Source organism: Rhipicephalus sanguineus, unplaced genomic scaffold, assembly GCF_013339695.2.
Source record: "Rhipicephalus sanguineus isolate Rsan-2018 unplaced genomic scaffold, BIME_Rsan_1.4 Seq654, whole genome shotgun sequence".
NCBI classification, from domain to species: domain Eukaryota; kingdom Metazoa; phylum Arthropoda; class Arachnida; order Ixodida; family Ixodidae; genus Rhipicephalus; species Rhipicephalus sanguineus.
In genome coordinates, this window is record NW_023615699.1 from 24237 (window position 1) to 43303 (window position 19067).

Here is a 19067-nt window from a genome sequence, read left to right on the forward strand (position 1 = left end):
ATTGTGGTTCTAGTGTTGGCTCCGCTTTCATAGAAGTTTAATAAACATTAAATTTGTAATCCTGCGATTCAGCAACTATATATCCAAGCGTTGCTTGGTCCCCAGAGGAATACGCTAACGAAAGTTACGCATAATATTCACATCATCGCACCGTAAAGTGCACTTCGTTTCGATAATACGTCTGTGCTCTAACTTGAGTGCTGACATTACGTCAGACCATGAGTTACCCTTCAAACGCCAGTGTAGTCGGCGTACCTGGTAAGGCCACGATGTGCACACAATTGCTGTGCTTACAAAACCACGTCAATCCACCTTGTAATGCTTGGCTCAAAGCCAAAAAATGCAGCATAGACTCACAGATTGCTTTGCATGAAAGCGATTCCTACAAGGCGTGGGATCTGCCACACTTTTTATTGAGAGAAACTGAAGGTGAGACTTTGTCTTGTTTTCTCCCATGCTCAAACCATGCCTACAACAACATAATTATGTGAAACCCAGACTTTTCAGTAAGGAAAGCAATTTCACATCACAGTGCCAGCAGAGAATCAATGTTTAGGCTTCTCGCTTTGCATTTCCCTCACGCTCAAACGTCGGCCACTGGGACCACATATCTTCCCAAATTTCAGTCTTCCCCCAGTCTTGATCTCGTTTTGGAAGGAAAAGCCACTGAGATTGCTCTTTTTGACAATAAAATTAATGGTAGACCCGAACAGAGATTACCACTGTTTGTCGCATTACATTCTATTACTTCAGGAATCTGAAAATGTTGCACCGTGGCATTCATTTTGTTTACCGCTTATACTAAACTTTTGTACTACCTTGTCAAGTGTGACCATTCCAAATGTTCAACCTCAAAATGCAGCTTCGTCTATGGTATGGAGGTCCCTTTATATAATTTCTTTATGCAGTTGGGAAGGATTGCAACATTGGATTGAAAGGCCAAAGGTTAAAAGGCCTTCCAAAGTACCCATGCGTTAATATTTTTGTTTGCAGTGGCCATAAATAGCCTGATGATGATGATGTTACTACCAAAAGTAACACGAGGCTGAAGCTTGGAGGATAACAAAAAAAGAAGAAACTTGACAAGCTGGAATCAAGAACACTTTACAGCAGTGCCTGCAACGAAATGTTATAAATGTTTTGAAACATTTTTGAAGATGTTAAGGGGCACTTTGACATCCAATGTGTCGGCAAATGCTGCCTTCACGATTGTTTTTCTCGTGCACTGCACACGTCGGCTGCACCACACTGCGACTGATGATTGCTGTGCAGCAAACTATACAAAAATCAAATGCCCACCATTTTTCACACCTGCACTCTAGAAAAAAGAGACGCCGCTCCATTTCAGCTGTTAATTATTTTCATTTTTTATTATTATAATCAAGCTTAAATTTTGAGTGCTCTGTGCAACTCAGGCGAGCTGGACCACGTGCCCAAAGCCCGCAACAAAGCAAGAGTGATAATTAGTCAGTCATCCTAAAAGTCACCAGGTGCCTCAGAGTGTGTCCTCCTCGGGGTTGGGTGGGCTGCTGTCCATTGAAAGCCTTAACGAGTTGCTGGGCCGGAGCGAAGAGTGGCAGTATCGTGCCTCTGGAAAGCGATCGTGGTATCGCTCCAGCCGCAGGTACTTCACTGTGATCAGGTTCCCTGCAGAGAATTCGTAAATAAAAAAAAGAAATGAAATCATGTGATTTAATGTTCCAAAACTGCACAGTACCGTAAAAATTCAGAGCGATAGCCCACAAAAAATTTAGTGAAAGTATGAGGTGGGCTAACTTTCAGATAGCAGTTAAAAAAAAGAAGTCGAAGAATGTACAGCAGCCACAGAATGAACGTCCATTTATAAGCACTGAATTCATTTGCCATTAAAACCTTTGAACTAACAGCCGCTCTCATTGTCCAACAAAAAGTCGACAACCTTCTCGCGCACGGTGTTCAACGTGATTGACAGGGCATCGGAAGTGGGGACCACCAAAGCGAGCCGCTCTTCGTCTTCAGATCCATCAAGGGCGGTCTATACCACTGCACTCTCTTCTGACAGAAATTCAAAAAGTTCATAATCAATCTCCTTGGGAAAACACAGGTTGACTGCTGTTTGATAACCGCTCCTGAAGGAGAGTTTCATAAGCAGAGTTCCACTACCCGACTTGCTTTCGATTTAGCCCAAGTTGGCATGCAGTCTTACTCGTGATGCTGCCAGCTAAAGCTGTGCGAATAGCAAACTTTTGGGTGCGAAGCAAATTTGAATATTGAAGTGTGAGTGCGAATCGAATCGAATATTTTTCGAATATTTCTCAAATATTTCTAGAATATTTTTCGAATACTTCGAAGCGAAAGTGCAGAAAAAAAAGTTAGAGAGGATTCCTAAGCATATTCTTATGAGGTAGCAACATGAAAGTGTTTCTTTTCGCTAGGTTGATGAAGCACTGGTGCGGTGGTGTTTCATAGTTGTCTCATCAAGAATGAGGCAATGTAGAGGCCGAATTCTATTTATGTACATGATTTAGTGCAACCAAAGTGTTGCCAACAACACTTTACACGTGACAGGCAAACATGCCATTTTCTCAGCCTCTCCTCCTCTTTCAACTTCTGTGGAAGCCCAACTGATGTGGTGGACAAGGGTGTGCTCCCTTCAAGTCCGGAGTTCCAAATCTGCCTCGTAGACGTCAATATATAAGAACATCTGAAATTTTGGATGCTAAAAGCTTCGGCGTCCGATTTATCAGACTTTCTGCCCAAATTTCAGGTCCAAAGCAGCATTAATTGAGCCCCCAACTCTGCCACATCTTTCATCTCCATGTTGGAACCAGCATTTTTTTAGTTAATACATTTGCGACCGTAACGGAGCTTGAAAGGCAGCTTTGCCCCAATACCGGGATGTGATGAGGTGAAGCATATTGAAAATCTAGGGACCACTTCTAATCGGACGTTGACTGTCTTGGCAAAGTCCGACAGTAACGGAGCTCGAAAGGCAGCTTTGCCGCAATACCGGGGTGTGATGAGGTGAAGCATATTGAAAATCTAGGGACCACTTCCAACTGGACATTCTCTCTTAGCAAAGTTCGACTGTAACGGAGCTTGAAAGGCAGCTTTGCCGCAATGCGAGAGTGTAATGAGGTGAAGCATATTGAAACTTTGAAGGGGTCACTTTCAATCGGGCGTTGACTGTATTTGTTTTGGGAAGTTCGAATAGTTCGAATAGTAAAATTCCAGTGCGAATCGAATCGAATAGGAAACACTATTCGAAAAATATTCGAAATTTCGAATATTCGCACACCCCTACTGCCAGCCCTTCAGTGCCATCAGACTATACCTCCAGTTTCTTTCCGCTGTGAAGCTGTGCTGTATCCTTGTGTTCCCACCTCGCAACAAAAACCAATATGACGGGACCCAGCACATGTTATATTATAGATCCTGCATGTGACCTGTTATCGCAGCAAGTTTCCGGCAAGAAGCTATTGTTCGGGTCGCCTCCCACGCTAGCTAACCTCGTTTCCGTGGTCATCGTTACTGAAAGGAACAACGTTTTGGTCAGGGGTGGGTCATCTTTTGGGGATGGGGCCTCTCTTGGCATTTCACGGTAGGGTTATGAAGGCTACTGCAGTAGGAGGTTCCTCAGAATCGATACCGACTGCCGCTATCCACCTAAACCTATGTACGCAAGCAGTTCTACATTATGCCTCATTGTAATCGACACCCACGCCACAACGGTAATATACAAGTCTGAACGCTTTTCCAAGTACAATCTGTACCACATTTCCTGTTAACCCAAATCTTGCAGCTTCCAGTGCTCTTGCTAATTACAGCAAATTCCACAGACTTAGTAATGATCATGTTGTAGAGTAATTAATGAGATGCAGTATTAAAGATAATTTTATTTATTAGCATAACCTAATAACTATTTTAAAGGGCGAATCATTAAATATACATGACTTTATTTGTATGATTTGGTGATGTGCATGACTGAATGAAACACCCCTCTTCCTCTTTTTTCATCAGTCAGGCATCATCTGGCAAAAAGAATACATTTGGCCATTATAAGCATGCCTGCTGATATCAGCGAAAAAACGTATAGATTTCACATCGACCTTGTGTACCTGTGTACATTATATTTGTGCACATAAAGAAAAGAAGAAATAACACTTACCATCAAACCAAGAGCCATGCAGGGAACGATATGCTTGTCCTGCTGACTCCAAGCTGGAACACTTCATATAGACACAGCCCTGTTCAATAGGAAAAGATCGTTAAATGATGGTCATGAAGGGGAGACCCCGCTTCAGAAACATGTTTTTTTTTTGTTTTTGAGCATATCATTATGAAATTTTCACAGCTTATGTATCTTTATGTGCTGATTTCAAAGGTGCAATTATTGTTCTAATACAATATGTACCGCATACACTCAACTAAAGGCCGTACTCGTGTGAAGGCCGCTCTCCCCAACTTGGCAGTCCAAATTTCGAAAAAAATAAAAAGTAAAAAAATATTGGCAGCAAACGACAGCGTCGTCATGTGCCGTGTACGGCACATTTCGCAGGAGCCACCAGATGGCAATACCTGTCCTGCAGCTTCGTCACGCAGTGCGATCTGTGAGCTTCGGGTGCACAGCACTATCTGGGAGATCTTGTCGCTTTTCTCGTCAGCGCCCTTGATCCTTTGTGCCGCCATTCGTTTTGACGACTGCCTAGATGCTAGACGCCAGATATCCCATCGTTAGGTATACATGGCACAATTAAATAGGTTTCTCCATACGTGCATCGAAAATGAACAAAAATTACACTTCCGTGGAAGGCGGGCCCGCACCCCATCATAATCGCGGAAATAAAGTGCGGCCCTTACACGAGCGTATATGGCAGTTTTAAAACTATTAAACAGTTTTTGTATTGTTGAGAGCAAGCTTTATTTCTAAACTATGACAGTTATGAAGCAAAGCAAGTCAGCATATCACAATAATCTGGAATTGAACGTTGAACATTTGCAAGTGAGCGATGTCAAGCTAGGTTAAACTTGGATCAAGCTGGGAATGTTCAACGTACCATAACTTTTGTTCAAATGGGCCTAGAACATCTATTCTTGTTTTACTGCACACAGTATTCATTCCAGATTATTGCGATATGCTGATTTGCTTCATAACACTCACAATTTATAAACAAATCTTGCTCCCAGCAATATACATGAAACGTTTGATATCTTAAAAACAGCAAATTGTACCAGGAAAATAACTGCAAATTTGAAATCAGGACATAAAAATACATAAGCTGCAAAAGTTTCATAAAGAGGTACTCAAAAATAAAGAAATATGTATCTGAAGCAGGGTCTCCCCCTAAATGATCACTAAATGCAAAGCCATCCTTAAATAACTCTCAGAGAGGACGACCGCTGCGGTCGTTCTGTCTTTCTTCGTTCCTTGTCGTGCCTTGTCTAAGTGCGCTGCTTCCCACGTAAACATTAAATAACTCTAATGATTGTCTTCCTTTACGTTCCTTTCTTGTATATCTGGCAGCTTTCAGTAAACAATATGGCAGCTGGCATTTTGTAATGATCACTAACATGGTCCATAACAGGTGGAATGTGAACAAAAAACATAAGAGAAAAAATGGATAGAAAAAGAAAGTTGCAAAACCTGGGCCAGGTACGACCAATCTGATATTTGGAGGGTGCTTAAAGGGGTAATGACAAAAAAAATATTGGTCTCGTGTTTTTTTGCTGCAATGTGTTGCTGGGGGCCTGTTAATTATAACACGGCACATCACTTGCTGCAGTGCACAACAGATAATTAACTACAGGCTCCTCATTAGTGACCAGTGTCAGTTTCGGTTTCAAAAACAACATGCCTCCGGGTGTAACTATCACCACCTAGCGGGTGCAGCGTTTGATCACGTCAGCACACAGAACTGTGACGCACTTCCATGCGGTTCGCGAGCAGCCGCCGAGAAGTAGGCTGCTGGAGCAAACGCGGCAAAAAAAAAAGTGGTGGCTATGACGTCGTCATAACTTGTTGCAGCGTGGTCACGTGAGGGAAGTAAGGGGGTCACCGAGGGTCACCTTTGAGGGTTCCAATAGCGCGAGGGTGTCGATCACTCACGCAAACTTCAAAATTCATTTAAAATGCCTTCCAAGCTATATTCGATGTTGATATTTTGCAGATGATATACGCATGTTCACGGGAATTGATCCCACAGGCTGTCTTGGCAGCGAAATTTTGTGTCAGTAGCCCTTTTAAAAGGCCACGGAAAGTGATTAATACTAGTTATTTACATTTTGATGGGCATTTGCTTTTAATATGCAGCTGTAGTAACCACAGTACTTGGAGAATAGAACTTGTGCATAAAGAGATAAAAATTTCTCTTGCCATTTGAGAATCATTGTCTTTATGCATTCAGGTATCTAATGCCCTGACGACACGACCATGAAGCGTTAGTCGTCTAAGAGTCCAGCTTCAATACCAAGAAAGGTGTCCTTTTTTTTTTTACTTGTTTTACACAAACCAAGGGCCATAATTTCCAACAATTATTTCATTTATGTTCTTTTCGCCCTTTGTCATCTACTTGGTGCAATGCACAACAACAAAAGAAAAACAAAGAATGAAATGAAGCATTAAAAAATATGGGATGTAACATGAGAGTTACCATCTGTACAAAAATTCACAGTGTCCCTTATGAACACCCCTAAGATGACTTGAAGGCGGAAGCCATCCGGTCTGGCAATTTTTCACCGTGCACTTCATATCACACAAACACAGCTTTTAAAAATGTTTAGTCATGTAAACGCTGCAAAGACCAAGTGAATGCACCGCTCACGTGCATCGATCTACGCTCGAGAGGAACACCTCTTCTTTGTTTATTTTGTTTATTTTATATTTTTTTATTTTTTATACCTGTGACACACGGGCATGTTTGAAAGGCCATTGAGTCAATGGCCATCGAAACGCTACAACTCCATCGAACTCGATGGAGTTCTCGCGTTGCCACACGACGGTTTTCAACGGCCGTTGAGTGATTCAGGTGTTTGTCGCAAAAATTTTGTGGCGCTGCTAATCTTATTTTCGTTTTCATGTCGTTGTAAGTGAACTAAAATAAATCCACTTATAAGCACATATTTGTGCGTTGTTTTGTTCTAAAATATAAAAAAAAAATGTTTATACATAATTATAAGTGCATTATTAGTCATAAGCAGAGGTGGTTATAAGTTTGTTGAACAGCGAAACTGTGGCTACGTTACAACCGCTTTACCCGTCCTGCCACTTTTCCGGGTTTGCCACGTAGTTTTGCCGTTTTGCCTGGTTTTGCGGTTGCATGTACTCATTTCGTTTCATTACGTGCTTGTTCCGCTGTCATGAGTGACCGCGAAACAGATGACAAGGCCGCTATGGTGTTCTACATGGCTGTGATCATGCAGCTTGATGCTGGGATCGAAGCGGCGAAAGAGGAAGCCGACGCCATCGAGGATGAGCTGCTGCTGTTATCGCGAGCATGCGCAATTCCTACATTCCAAATGGCACAAATACGTTAGTAAATAAGTTATAACGCCCATGCACACTACTTTTAATGCATACTCGTTAATTTTTTTTTTTTCTAATCATGGGTATGAGCACACTGGGAACGAGAGGGCGCGGTGACGCTGTTTCCGCTTCCGCCGCTCGATGGCCGTCGAAATTTCAATGGAGTTGTGGAGTGCTCCGTCGACTCGATGGGCCACTGACTCAATAGCCTTCGAAATTGCCCGTGTGGCAGCGCGTGCATGCCCGTTGAGTCAATGGACCATCGGTTCAATGGCCTTCGAAACACCCGTGTGACACGGGTATTAGTCACATGAACACCACAAGGACGAAGTGAATGATCAGCTCACAGAGTCATGTGATATTTGCGCTTCTTTTTTAAAATTTTTTAGTCACGCAAATGCCGCAAAAACGAAGTGAACACGTAGCCTACGATCACTACGACATCTTTGCTTCATTTCGCTCAAGCTGACTTCATTCAAGGTCATGTTCGCGCGAGACATACAAGGCTTTCGTCTAATTCTTAGCCAAAAGCAATGCCGCACAGTGACTTTCACATCCTGGATGCAGACACATAACAGGTCATGTAGTACCACAGAACGGTAAAGTCTGCTGCCACTAGCCGCTAATGCCATCACCCCGGGTTGTGCTTACCTCTCTAGATGATGTGTCCACATGTATGTGTACGATGCCTGTGTTTCCTTCACACTTCTCTAGTATTGCATTCTCAATCTGCTTGGGCCAGTCGTCCTCGTACTCCCTGCAGTACCATCGGATACAGCAAAAGTTAGACAGTGCAGATACGCTAATTACAGCCGATCCTCATATAAAAAAGCTGTATCCAACATGAAAGTACTGTAAAAACCAGAATATATAGGCCAAATTTTTTTCAGAAAACAGCCTTAAATGTCAACCCCCGTATTATATACCGGTCATTGGTAGAAAAACTTCAGAAGTCTGGCCACTATGAGCAACTGAAGTCAACCGCCTCCATCGACATCGCTATCATCGGCGTCGCTTTGTTTACTACCAGCCTTGTGCCATGGGTGGAGTCATTTTGCGCTTTTGTTGTTGTCTTGTGAATCTATTTGGACTCCGAGCTGCTTTTTTTTTCTTGTTCTCGACCAGTGGCCGACGAGAGAAAACAAAGCACGAAGAAATCTGGTCTGAAGTGTGGGAAAGATGTGTTGGGATGCTAGCACACGTGAACACAAGCGGAAGCCGTGACTCACAAACAATAACTGAAAGTTTATCTTTCAACAGGTGTTCACGTTGCTCGATCGCCGGATACTCTTTCTTTGTTGCTTCCTGCAATGCTGGCAGGCACGTATGGCTATGATCAGCAGGCAGATCGAATGCATCACAGAAGCGTTCGCTAATGGTGGATGCTGAAGGATCACATCACGACACGCCACACGCAGCGATCAGAAGAAAACTTTGTTACGGTGCCACACGCAGCGTATCTAGAGCTGGAGACGAAGGTTGCTCAGTTTAACCGGGAGCCGCGCTTGCGCTGTGATTGCTACTGGTGACCTCAGAGTGCATCCAAATTACACCTGTCAAGATGGTTGTGATGTTTTCCGAAGATAATGCTTGACCCCATCTTTTGGCTTTCTGCCATGTGGAACTTACGTGTAAACGCATGTGTAAATAAATAGCATTTCCACTGTGCACCATTTGAAATTGCGTTTGTTTCACGGTAAAAGCGCCTTCTGATATTTTGGCCATTCCATGCACTTTGTATTTATTTCAATTTTCAGTAGTTAGAAGTGGGGGGGGGGGGGGTCGACCTATATTCAGGTCCGACCTATATTCCGGTTTTTACAGTAAGTTTTTATGGTACCTGATATTCATAACAGGTATACATTTGCAACATGTTAACATATATAACACATTTTAAATTTGCTTTTTTATGCAGTGAAGGACTGATTTTTCGGACATGTTCGATAATTCCGACACCTTTACAGTGTTGCCATGTGCCGGATAGAGCGAACGCATAAAGACGCCTGAAATGTCAAAAGTTAAAACCCCTTGCAATTTGATTTTCATCACTCTTTGCTACGGCTGCAGCTTATAAATGCCATTAACTGAAGCCACCACCGCCTCTGTGTTATTTATTTCGCAGCCCCAAAGCAGCGCTCTTGCATGCTGGTCCGCTGATAACCGTAGCAGATTCTAAAAGACTGCTTCACTGCAGTGCAGAAGTGTGGCCTAGTCAAACATACACAATATGTTGCCGTGGTGCATGCAAAGAATGAAAAGGGGCTGTAGCCACAGGGCATTAGCATGCACCTGCCGTCTACTGTCAAAGTACGAGCACTGAGACACTTTGAAGTGTACCAGCAGAGACACTTTTAAATGTACCCGGCACGCCTTCCGAACTATTCCAGATATGACTGAGGAGGTTAAATACCTTAAGGGGAGATGCGGGTCGAAAAATGCGAGTTTTCTAAAAAATTATCGAATTTTTGTTTTCAGCTGTTTTGTTAAGATTAGTACCTCTACTGTTCTGAAAAAAAAAATCAATGTCGAGACTCAACTGGAAATGCTTTAAAATTGCGTCTAAAGAGCACAAGGTGGCTGTCAAAAGGCCGAAAGTGTGTCATCTTCGAGCACCTTGCCGCTGATAATGCGCCGCCGCTCGCCATTGTCTACCGCATGAGGCGAAGAGCCGAGCCTCACTCTTCAAATAACGACGGTTTCCCGCGCTGCTGCAGCACAAGAAATAATAAAGAGAAGCACGCTTTTGCCGCCTTTTTCGAGCGCCGCGACTGGCTTTAAATCACGTGGTACGGATCGGGAGCCGCCATTGGCCGCTGCGCGCCTGTGTGTGCTGTGAAGCCTACTTGCAGGATCCGTGTCTCGTCGAGCAGCGCAGCTGAACAACGCTTTTCTCGAGTGCTTATCCGTTATGGATGAAGAAAGCCGTAGGAAGCGTGGTCACCGGCCTGTGAAGTTTCACGCGGCGCACAAATTTCGAGGACGCCGGCGCAAATCAAAGCCGAACACTCAAACCACGAAAAGATCGTCTGCGCCGAAGGCGTAGTGGCAGTGACGACGATGCATCCGACGAGTTTGCTGCAGCATTCGAATATGTGAGTGCCTCCCAGAAAAAGATCGGACTCTTCGAAGACGAAGAAAAATCACAGAGCGACGAGTCTTCATTGATTGCTGATATGACAGCACTGAACGTGTTGGTTTAATCGAGGGCACTCCAGTTTTGAACGTGTTCTGGAAGAGCTTGGCGTGCTACCGCCTCATGATCTGGTTGCTCTTGGCTCATTACGGGACAGCACACGCCAGAAAAAAATGTCTCAAAAACTAACAGGAGAAGCAAGGGCTCGTCGGTGTGCGCTCAAGAAAAAATCTCTTGTCGAGGAGTCAGCTCGAAAGAGCCGTGAGGGCCAAACCTATGGTGCTGGCGCATTTTAATGGCAGTGGCCACTGCAAGGAGGATTGTTCTTTCTTGTGTACAAATTTCGTCGCATTCAATGACATCTTTGATAAATAAACATGCAATTTTGACTTTAAAACTCGTTTTTCTCAAAACACAAATTTTGCCATTTTTGTCAATGTGCCCCTCCTTTTTCGGGTACTTCTGGTGCTCAGATCTGCATGAAATTTTCCCAGATTTTTTCCAATGTACGAGAAATGCAATTATCTTGTTTAAGTTTCAATATTCTTATTATATAATAAAAAAATGTTATGTAAACTTTTACTAGGGTAGGAGAAATATGAACTTCCCACATTAAAATTTTTCACGTCTAGTACATATTTTGTATGGACTTCCTAATTAGTTATTTGCATTCCACACTTTATTTGAAACATTATGAACTATCAATTGTAAAAAATTATTGAAGTTTAGGTCTGAAAAGAGGGGGGGCAAAAGGCTTAAGTTTTTCACTTTGTCATGTTGCAGAACTAAAAGTATGCAACTTGCAAGAAAACTAATTATATTTTGAAATCAGCATAAAAAGTTCTATAAGCAGCTCAAGTTTCATTGCTCTAGGGTGAATATTAAAGAAAAAGTGTCTTCGAGTAGCATCTCCCCTTAAGGGGAGATGCTACTCGAAAAATGGCCTTTTTTGTGGAAATTGTCACTTTTGACATTTCACTTGTAAAATTATGTTTGGTCATTAAACTTTTATTTCCCCGAGTATCAAGGCTGAATTCAGATTAGAAATCGGTGAAAAATCTATTTTATTTGGGCAATGTCACTCTGGCCTCAGCCACAGCCGGTGCTGAGGCAACAGTGTATGGTAAGTAATGTGGTAAAGGGGAAAGCATGAACCATGTGGCCAAGCACCAAGGCAGGGCACTCCGTAAACTGCCATTACCATCTGCATGTGGGGATAAGTTGAAAGATGATGCAACACAAGAGCTGCAAAATTGCTACGAAATTGCAATAGCACCCACATTAAATGTCCAGGAAATGTATCTTGCCATGCGAGCATCCTACTTTAATTCTAGCAACATGGCAGGAAGTCACCAATTCTGTTCAGAAGGAGTGACTTCCTGGTGTAAGCACGGGCGAGCCAGAGCTCTTTGGGAGTCCCTACCAGATTACACTCTAATCCTGGCCAATGAACAGGTGTTGCCTGTACATCCATTATATAAGCACCTCACAGATGAAAAGCTCTTGGTTCACTGTCTACAAGGAACGATGCAAGGTGCTGTAGACTTGCTCAACAGCAAGGTCTGGCTTCTGTGTACAAAGACAACACTCCCATCCTGTACAGCTGTGGAAGCTGCAACAATGGCTACCTCGTTCTTCAATAAGGGATATTCAAACTTTGAGCACATCCTTCAAGAGCTTGATATACTGCCACCTGAAGAACGTGTCACCCTGGGCCACTCACATGACCAGAGGCAAATCAAAAGAGTGTCTGTCTGCATGCAAAACAGCCGAGGCATGAGCTCATCACTGCCACATGGTGAAGAAAGTGCACCTTTATGGCTAATTTAGGGGCTGGGAGGGATTAACATGTGGAGCCGGATGTTTTTAGGTGCGCTCGCTGTTGAGTGTGGACTGTTCTATGCTCTCACAATGCTAATCACACTGTATATTGAAGAATACACGCATTTATAACTTTCAAATGCATTTTTCTCAATTTCCATTCTGAGGCAATTCTGACATGGTGCACAAACTTTCATGCACTTAAAATAGTTCTATCGTAACGAAATTTCACACAGAGCTTCTTCAGCCCTTCTAAAATACAGATATCTATATAAAGTTGCACTATATTTACATATTTTTGGTTTCATTATTGATATGCTGATAGGGGAGATGTAAAATATACATTTGGTACCCTCGATTTTTTTTATAAAAGGTAGCAAGTTAAGCAGACATTTGAGGTACTTTTCAGTACTGTACTGCTCATGTGCAGCAAAATGAGCCATCTTGGGATTCTGTGTGAAAATTTTTAATAAGCTAAAAAGTGTGCACAAAAAACCCAGTATTTCGTTGTCAAAGTTGTAGTAACTCTGGAACTATTACAGTTACCAGAAAACTAATTACAGTTTTGAAATCAGCATCACAAACTACTATTACCTAAAATTTAAAAGTTCTAAGTCAAAAATTTTTTAAAATCTTTTTCGAGTAGCATCTCCCCTTAAGAAAAAAGAAAAAGCATGCATTACTTTCAAAATGCCCCAATTTCAGAACAATTTCAGAGTCCCTAGAAAGTACGAAAAATCAGACATTAACTGTATCTGACAATTTTCTATAGCCCACTTTGAGGCTTGATTGAACTCTTTTTCCTCAAGCTGATAACAGGCTTCAAGTACTCATACTGAGAGTTAGTGGCAAAATGCAACACTGTATGATTATTGTTAAGGCTTCATGTATCGTTAGATGCATTCAGATCAACACCTCCTCTAACTATATGCCTGGACCGTTGCTCCTTTTTCCATAGAGAGCCTCCTTCCGAAACCAATCACTCAAGCCAAGCCTCCTGATGCATGCTGCATGCAGGTGCCGTGGGAGAGCGATCGCGACCGTACTGCTTAGCCACGTGGCATAACGTTGGCAGCTGCAAGAGCTGTGCGTGTTTAAAAGGGAACACTAGAAGCCACTGTACCAAAAAGGAGGAGAGAGCAGGCGAGGGAAGGTCAGCACGTTCGTGGCTCACGTGCCAGGCATTATGTTATAGGAGGCGTTGACTCCGCTAGACAGTTCCTCCCAACAAGATGCCAACCTCGTAAGACATACTCACACTTCAGGGTCGAACATGTGGCGAATCTTGAGGCAAGTGGCTGGCACGCAAGGCGGTCCCGGAGGGGCACCCGTGGCCCCCTCTGGCTTTCGAATGCCTTTCCCTGCACACCTTGGAGCGTGGTGGGGAAGCCGTGCCCAACCAGCGCCACACCAGGTAGCTCTCTCCCTCGATGTGCTGTCGCTCCGTGCGCAGGCGGGATTCGTTCCGCTCGAGGAATGTGACCGCACTCTGCCACAGGCTGCTCAGCTGCTTCCTGCAGTCATTCCAACAGTGGGTAAGACTCAGCCCTCATTCAGAAACCAACCGTATCCAGTACAACAAAAATGAATGTTCTAAACCCATTTGAACAATAGTCACGGTATATTGAACATTCGCGAGTGAGTCAATGTCAAGCTGGGATTCGCACACAAATGTTCAACATACCATAACTTCTGTTGAACTGGGTTTAGAACATCCAGTTTCGCTGTACTGCATACTGTTCCGATTCCAAGTTATTGTGACATGTGATTCACTTTGTAATTCTTCAGTTTAGGAAAATTTGCCCCAAAAAGCACATGAAATGTTTTACATTTTAAAAACTACATATTTACTAAAAAAAATAATTCCATATTGAATGAGTACACAAATGCCCATACACTAAGCAAAGTTTCATAAAAATCGATCATGGAAAAAAAAGTTGAGTGCCATGTACCCCCTTATGAATCTTGAGTGCCAATGCAGCATTTGATAGACGTTCAATAAGACTAGGTATATCGTTCCACATTTTAATACCACAAGCAATATTGTATGACAACTGTAAATATTGGGAAACTATCAGCAGGTTAATGCTATGCTCTGCCCTCTGGGTGTTACCATCGGGTTTCATTAAAACGATATTAAACTGAACAATCTTGGAAACTATTGATGTGTTAATATTATGCTCTTATATTGCCTAATGAACCAGATGGCATTATTTTGAGTACTGTGGCTCAAAACATGTGTGCTTTGTATGCTGTCACGTGTTGCCATGTAAATGGTCTCCTGCGTCCTGTCAAGCTGTTATTTTGTGGCTTTTAGCCCATGAGCCCATCCAGAATATTTTTGTTCTATTAAAAGAGAATTTCACTGAACTTATTGAAATGGTGGCGTAGCCATGCCCATGTGAGAGAAATAAGCATTAAAACTTGCTCCTATCGAATGTGATCATGCAACATGCTCCCATCACCGGGATCCCCCCCCCGTCAGGTGATATCATGTAAGGAAAATATGACGTACCGTTGGGAAGGGCTGATAAGCTGTCTCCCGTGCATTGTGCGGGAAGGGTTCTCTGCGTTGGCTGCTCTGCGTACTCCTTCACAATAGCTGAAATGGTATAAGTACAGTCTGTGACGTTCTGACATCCCCACTGGCATTTGAGCTAATCTAGTGCCTGGAATTTAACAGAATACTCCTCCCCCTAAAAGAAAAAAAAAGCATGCTGCACTAGACTCCTGTCAAGTACAAATAATACTGAAATAAACAGATCGATTGATTAAGCTACCATTTGCACAATAATAGCACCCTGCTTATGATATATACATGTTACAAAGTTTTAGTTTGCAATTTTCGTGAACCTAACCTAACCTAACCCAACTCACCAAAACCTAACCTAAACTAACCCAACACACCATCTGCACTGGTTGAGCGAAAGGAGCCATACTGAAAGTTGTCATCATTTGCAATACTAGACGTAAAAATGAGCGCGGTATCAGTGGTGCCATCCGGCAGCACAGAAATCAACCAGGTAAACATTACAGTAAACAAGTACATTCTCATCACTGTTGGTGTGAACGTAAAGCAGTGTAATTGCGAGTGCATTCCCTAATTTAATGTTTCTATTGCAAGAGCAATTTTCAAACACACAAAGAATGCGTCTATAAATGATGTTGCACGAAGCTCCACAATATGTCCCTATACTTGCAACAACCTATCTTGGCAGTGGAGCGAAGGCTACGGAGGGGGAATCTGCACATTTCTGTTATTACGCAAGCAGTTTGACAGCTTGTAGCTGATTTCAGTTCCAGTTTCGGTTTTGCTTGCTCGCAGCATTCGTTGACCATTCAGGCTGACGGCACGTTACCCCAACATAGACATTGCAGATAACTCGCATGGTCTGTTTTGACAGACATCTTATGTTACATTTCGAGTATACCTTCCTCGCAGAACAAAACAGCGAGTTTGTGACCATACATGGTCCAGCCGGCATCGGGGGCATCATGTTTACTGTGAGAACAAGTGTGCGGAAAACGTGGCGCCGACCAAGAAATGAAAAATAGAACTTGGAAACGGGTTGCCAGCAAAAACACAGAAACACATACACAGGAAGAAGGCGTTACACACGGACGAACGCTGGACTTTCACCTGTGCTTTATTGGAAATTGCATTGCCGCACAAGACTTCTCACGCATGCGCATTGCCGTCACTGCCCACGACATGTGACATTTCAAACTTATTTTTCTGCCAAGTAGGCATGCTCTTTCGATGTCAGAGACAAGGACGTATCGCTGACACAATTATTTATGATTTACAAGATGAAATGCTTCTAAAATCTCCCACTCATATCTTGTCTTTCCCCTACCCAAAATGGTCGTGCAATCGAACATCGGCAATGAACAGCCAAATTGCTTCCCAAGTCCCCACTCAAGGATGTATTATGTTCTTGCAACCATTTTATACACCTTCCCGTCTTCCCAATATAAACTTTGCCACATGCCAGCGGAACGCAGTAAAAATATCAGTCTTAAAAATAGAAAAAATCTAAGATATACAATTTTTTTCCACCAACGGCTTCCCATACACGTTTTATTTTTATAATGAAAGCTTTATTTAGTTGACTAGGTAACTCTGATGATTTGAAAATAAAAATACATACTATTTATCGGCACGCACGTGGTCAAGCATGCGGTAACGTGGCATTACGCAAAAGCCATTGTGTATACCACTATACGGGACAGGCTAAACACCTCTGTTCACAGTCACCCACCTGTGATCTTTTCTGCAAGGTTGTAGACCTGCTGCTGCCAGCGATCCCTCCGTGCCTTGTACCACACCGCGCACATGTAGAGTGCCGCAAACGTCACGATTACTGCAGTCACAGTGAAAACAAAACAGCAAAAAAGAAAAAAAGAAAAAAAGAAATGCATAAATGACTAACCCTGAACAGTCACTGTCACATTAATCCACCTCCTTTTTTTCCTTTTAAATTGATAATACACTCAAACCTCATTATAACAAAGTCACATCTGCCACGAAAATAACTTCGTTATATCCGAAAATTCGTTATAAACGTTTATTTGGAACACTGTAGCTATGACCAAGACTATTCTTCATTTACTTCGTTATAACCAATAATTCATTATATCCGTGTTCATTATATCGAGGTTTTGAGTGTAGTACATGTGGCTTAGCCTACGGTGAAGGTAGAAAACCAGAGGCACTGGGCCGGCCAAAGTATAAATTTAATATACACACACACGAAAAAGGATGTTTTTTTAGCCTACTACAACATGTGAGTTATTGCAAGCCCTGCATTCATCCATTATGTCTTCATCCAAACTTTTTCACTTCATGCAGGTGTTTCAAGTTATCTCCTTCAAGCATAACCTGATGAAACCAACACACAAGCAGAAACATCCCGTAAAGTGGACGGTAGAATTACTGCCGCTGTAGCTCAATTGGTAAAGCATCGGATGCATTACCCAAAGGTTGTAGGTTTGGTCCCTACTGGCGGCATTGTTATTTTTTATCCACTTTAATTCATTTCCATTTATGTCACAATTACCACACTACAGTTAAAGACCACAAACAATGTCCCCTTGTCAGTTGGTTTGATCAGGTTATGTCTAACAAAGGAATGAGCCCTTGATCCATTCCCCTTCTATTCTTCCTCAAGCATGTAGTTTAATGGTACTAACCACCATTTCATAGCATTTCTTGACCTGCACTGCACTCAAACCTCATTATAACTGGGGCTGGAAAGAGCTTTACAGAAATATTTCTACAATTTGGACCAAACATCCTATTTCTCTTTAACCAGTTTCCACTAGGTCACAGACATAGAAATGAAATGCATGAATCGCTGTCAACTTTACCAACATGAACATCGCCCTGCATTGAAAGTTGCTTCATGAAAATAGTAAAAAAATGCCAGCTCCCGTGTCCCACTGCGGCAGCAAGCACTGTAAGATATTGTACTGTCCTCATCACCTTTGGAATCAGCCCACATTGCCCAGTCCCTTCATCATAGAAGTTAGCATTACATTGTGCTGTGCAACAATGTAATGCCTTCGGGTTGGCCCAGGTTGTAACAGTTTCTTTGCCAGAGTACAACGCATTCTTCATGCTATCGCCACCATTATAATCGTCACTGTTCTGATGTTGTTATCTCAAGCATAATTGCTTGCCTTACGCAAACATGTTGGTCCTTCTAGCAATGCTTTGCAGAACCCTAAATGATTCTAGATAGCCAGCCACTGACGAAACCAGACTAACATACTTGCTAGCTCGATGGAAAGTCTGTCATGTATGTAATTGTCAAGATGTCATGCTGAAAACAAAAACAGGAGATTGCCGCTGTTCTACATTGAAACCATGATAATAAGGTATCTCTTGTTCAGTGGACAACGCTGCATTTCTGTCTTACCAAAAACAACCATAATGATCTGGTTGAGAAAGCTGTGCATCGCGAGGCGCAGGCAGCACCAGAACGATTTGACAGCTCGGTTGGCCTCCAGGGCGGACACAGCAGTGATTGGAGTGTAGGTGCTCAGCAACTGCCCATCAGAATCGAGGAGCCTGCAGCACATTCCACTGGGTCAAGATCTACTAAAGAAAAAAGTTTTACTTTGACCTCGTTAAACGAGTATGGACGTGACATTTTTTTAACACGTCAGTTTTTGTACACCATTTCTTCAGCTACCCTCAGTGACAGATGCATTGCCTAGCCTGGAGTGATGTCAGCACCAGGGGCAGTTAAGCAGTTTAACCCTTTGAGGTTTATACCTAACAGGCACCAAAGGGCTTTCGCCATACATGTACGACATTGCCTGTATGTTTAAAACGCGCGCCTTTTTCGATCATCTCTCTTGCTTGGCATGTGCTACCACACTTTGGGAATACGTGGAATTTTTTTCATGCACCGATGTCTCTCCAACGTATTTTCCTTCTTTCCAAAGCGGTGCGCCGGTTTTCGCTTGCTCATCCGAGCATGTGCAGTGCAGCTGGTTTCGGTTTTGTCCTGCAAGTGGTTATCGCTTCTCGCACCCGCAAAGCTCATGGCTGTCTGGTTGCTAATCTCTCAAAGGGCTACCACTTGTTACTCTCTCGTTTAATGC

The 19067-nt window shown here is 42.8% G+C and overlaps 1 protein-coding gene across 1 annotated transcript in view; it reads right to left on the reverse strand.

Moving 5' to 3' along the window:
* Positions 1-1351: 1351 nt before the first annotated feature.
* The window catches only part of LOC119378001 (inner nuclear membrane protein Man1-like), a 41377-nt gene continuing 23661 nt past the window's right edge, over positions 1352-19067 (reverse strand). Inside the window, 9 exon segments of the mRNA XM_037647273.2 lie at positions 1352-1647; positions 4148-4226; positions 8153-8258; positions 13714-13767; positions 13769-13969; positions 14971-15016; positions 15019-15057; positions 16718-16819; positions 18377-18528. Of these exon segments, the coding sequence (XP_037503201.1) occupies positions 1496-1647; positions 4148-4226; positions 8153-8258; positions 13714-13767; positions 13769-13969; positions 14971-15016; positions 15019-15057; positions 16718-16819; positions 18377-18528 (931 nt within the window). The 3' untranslated portion in view covers positions 1352-1495.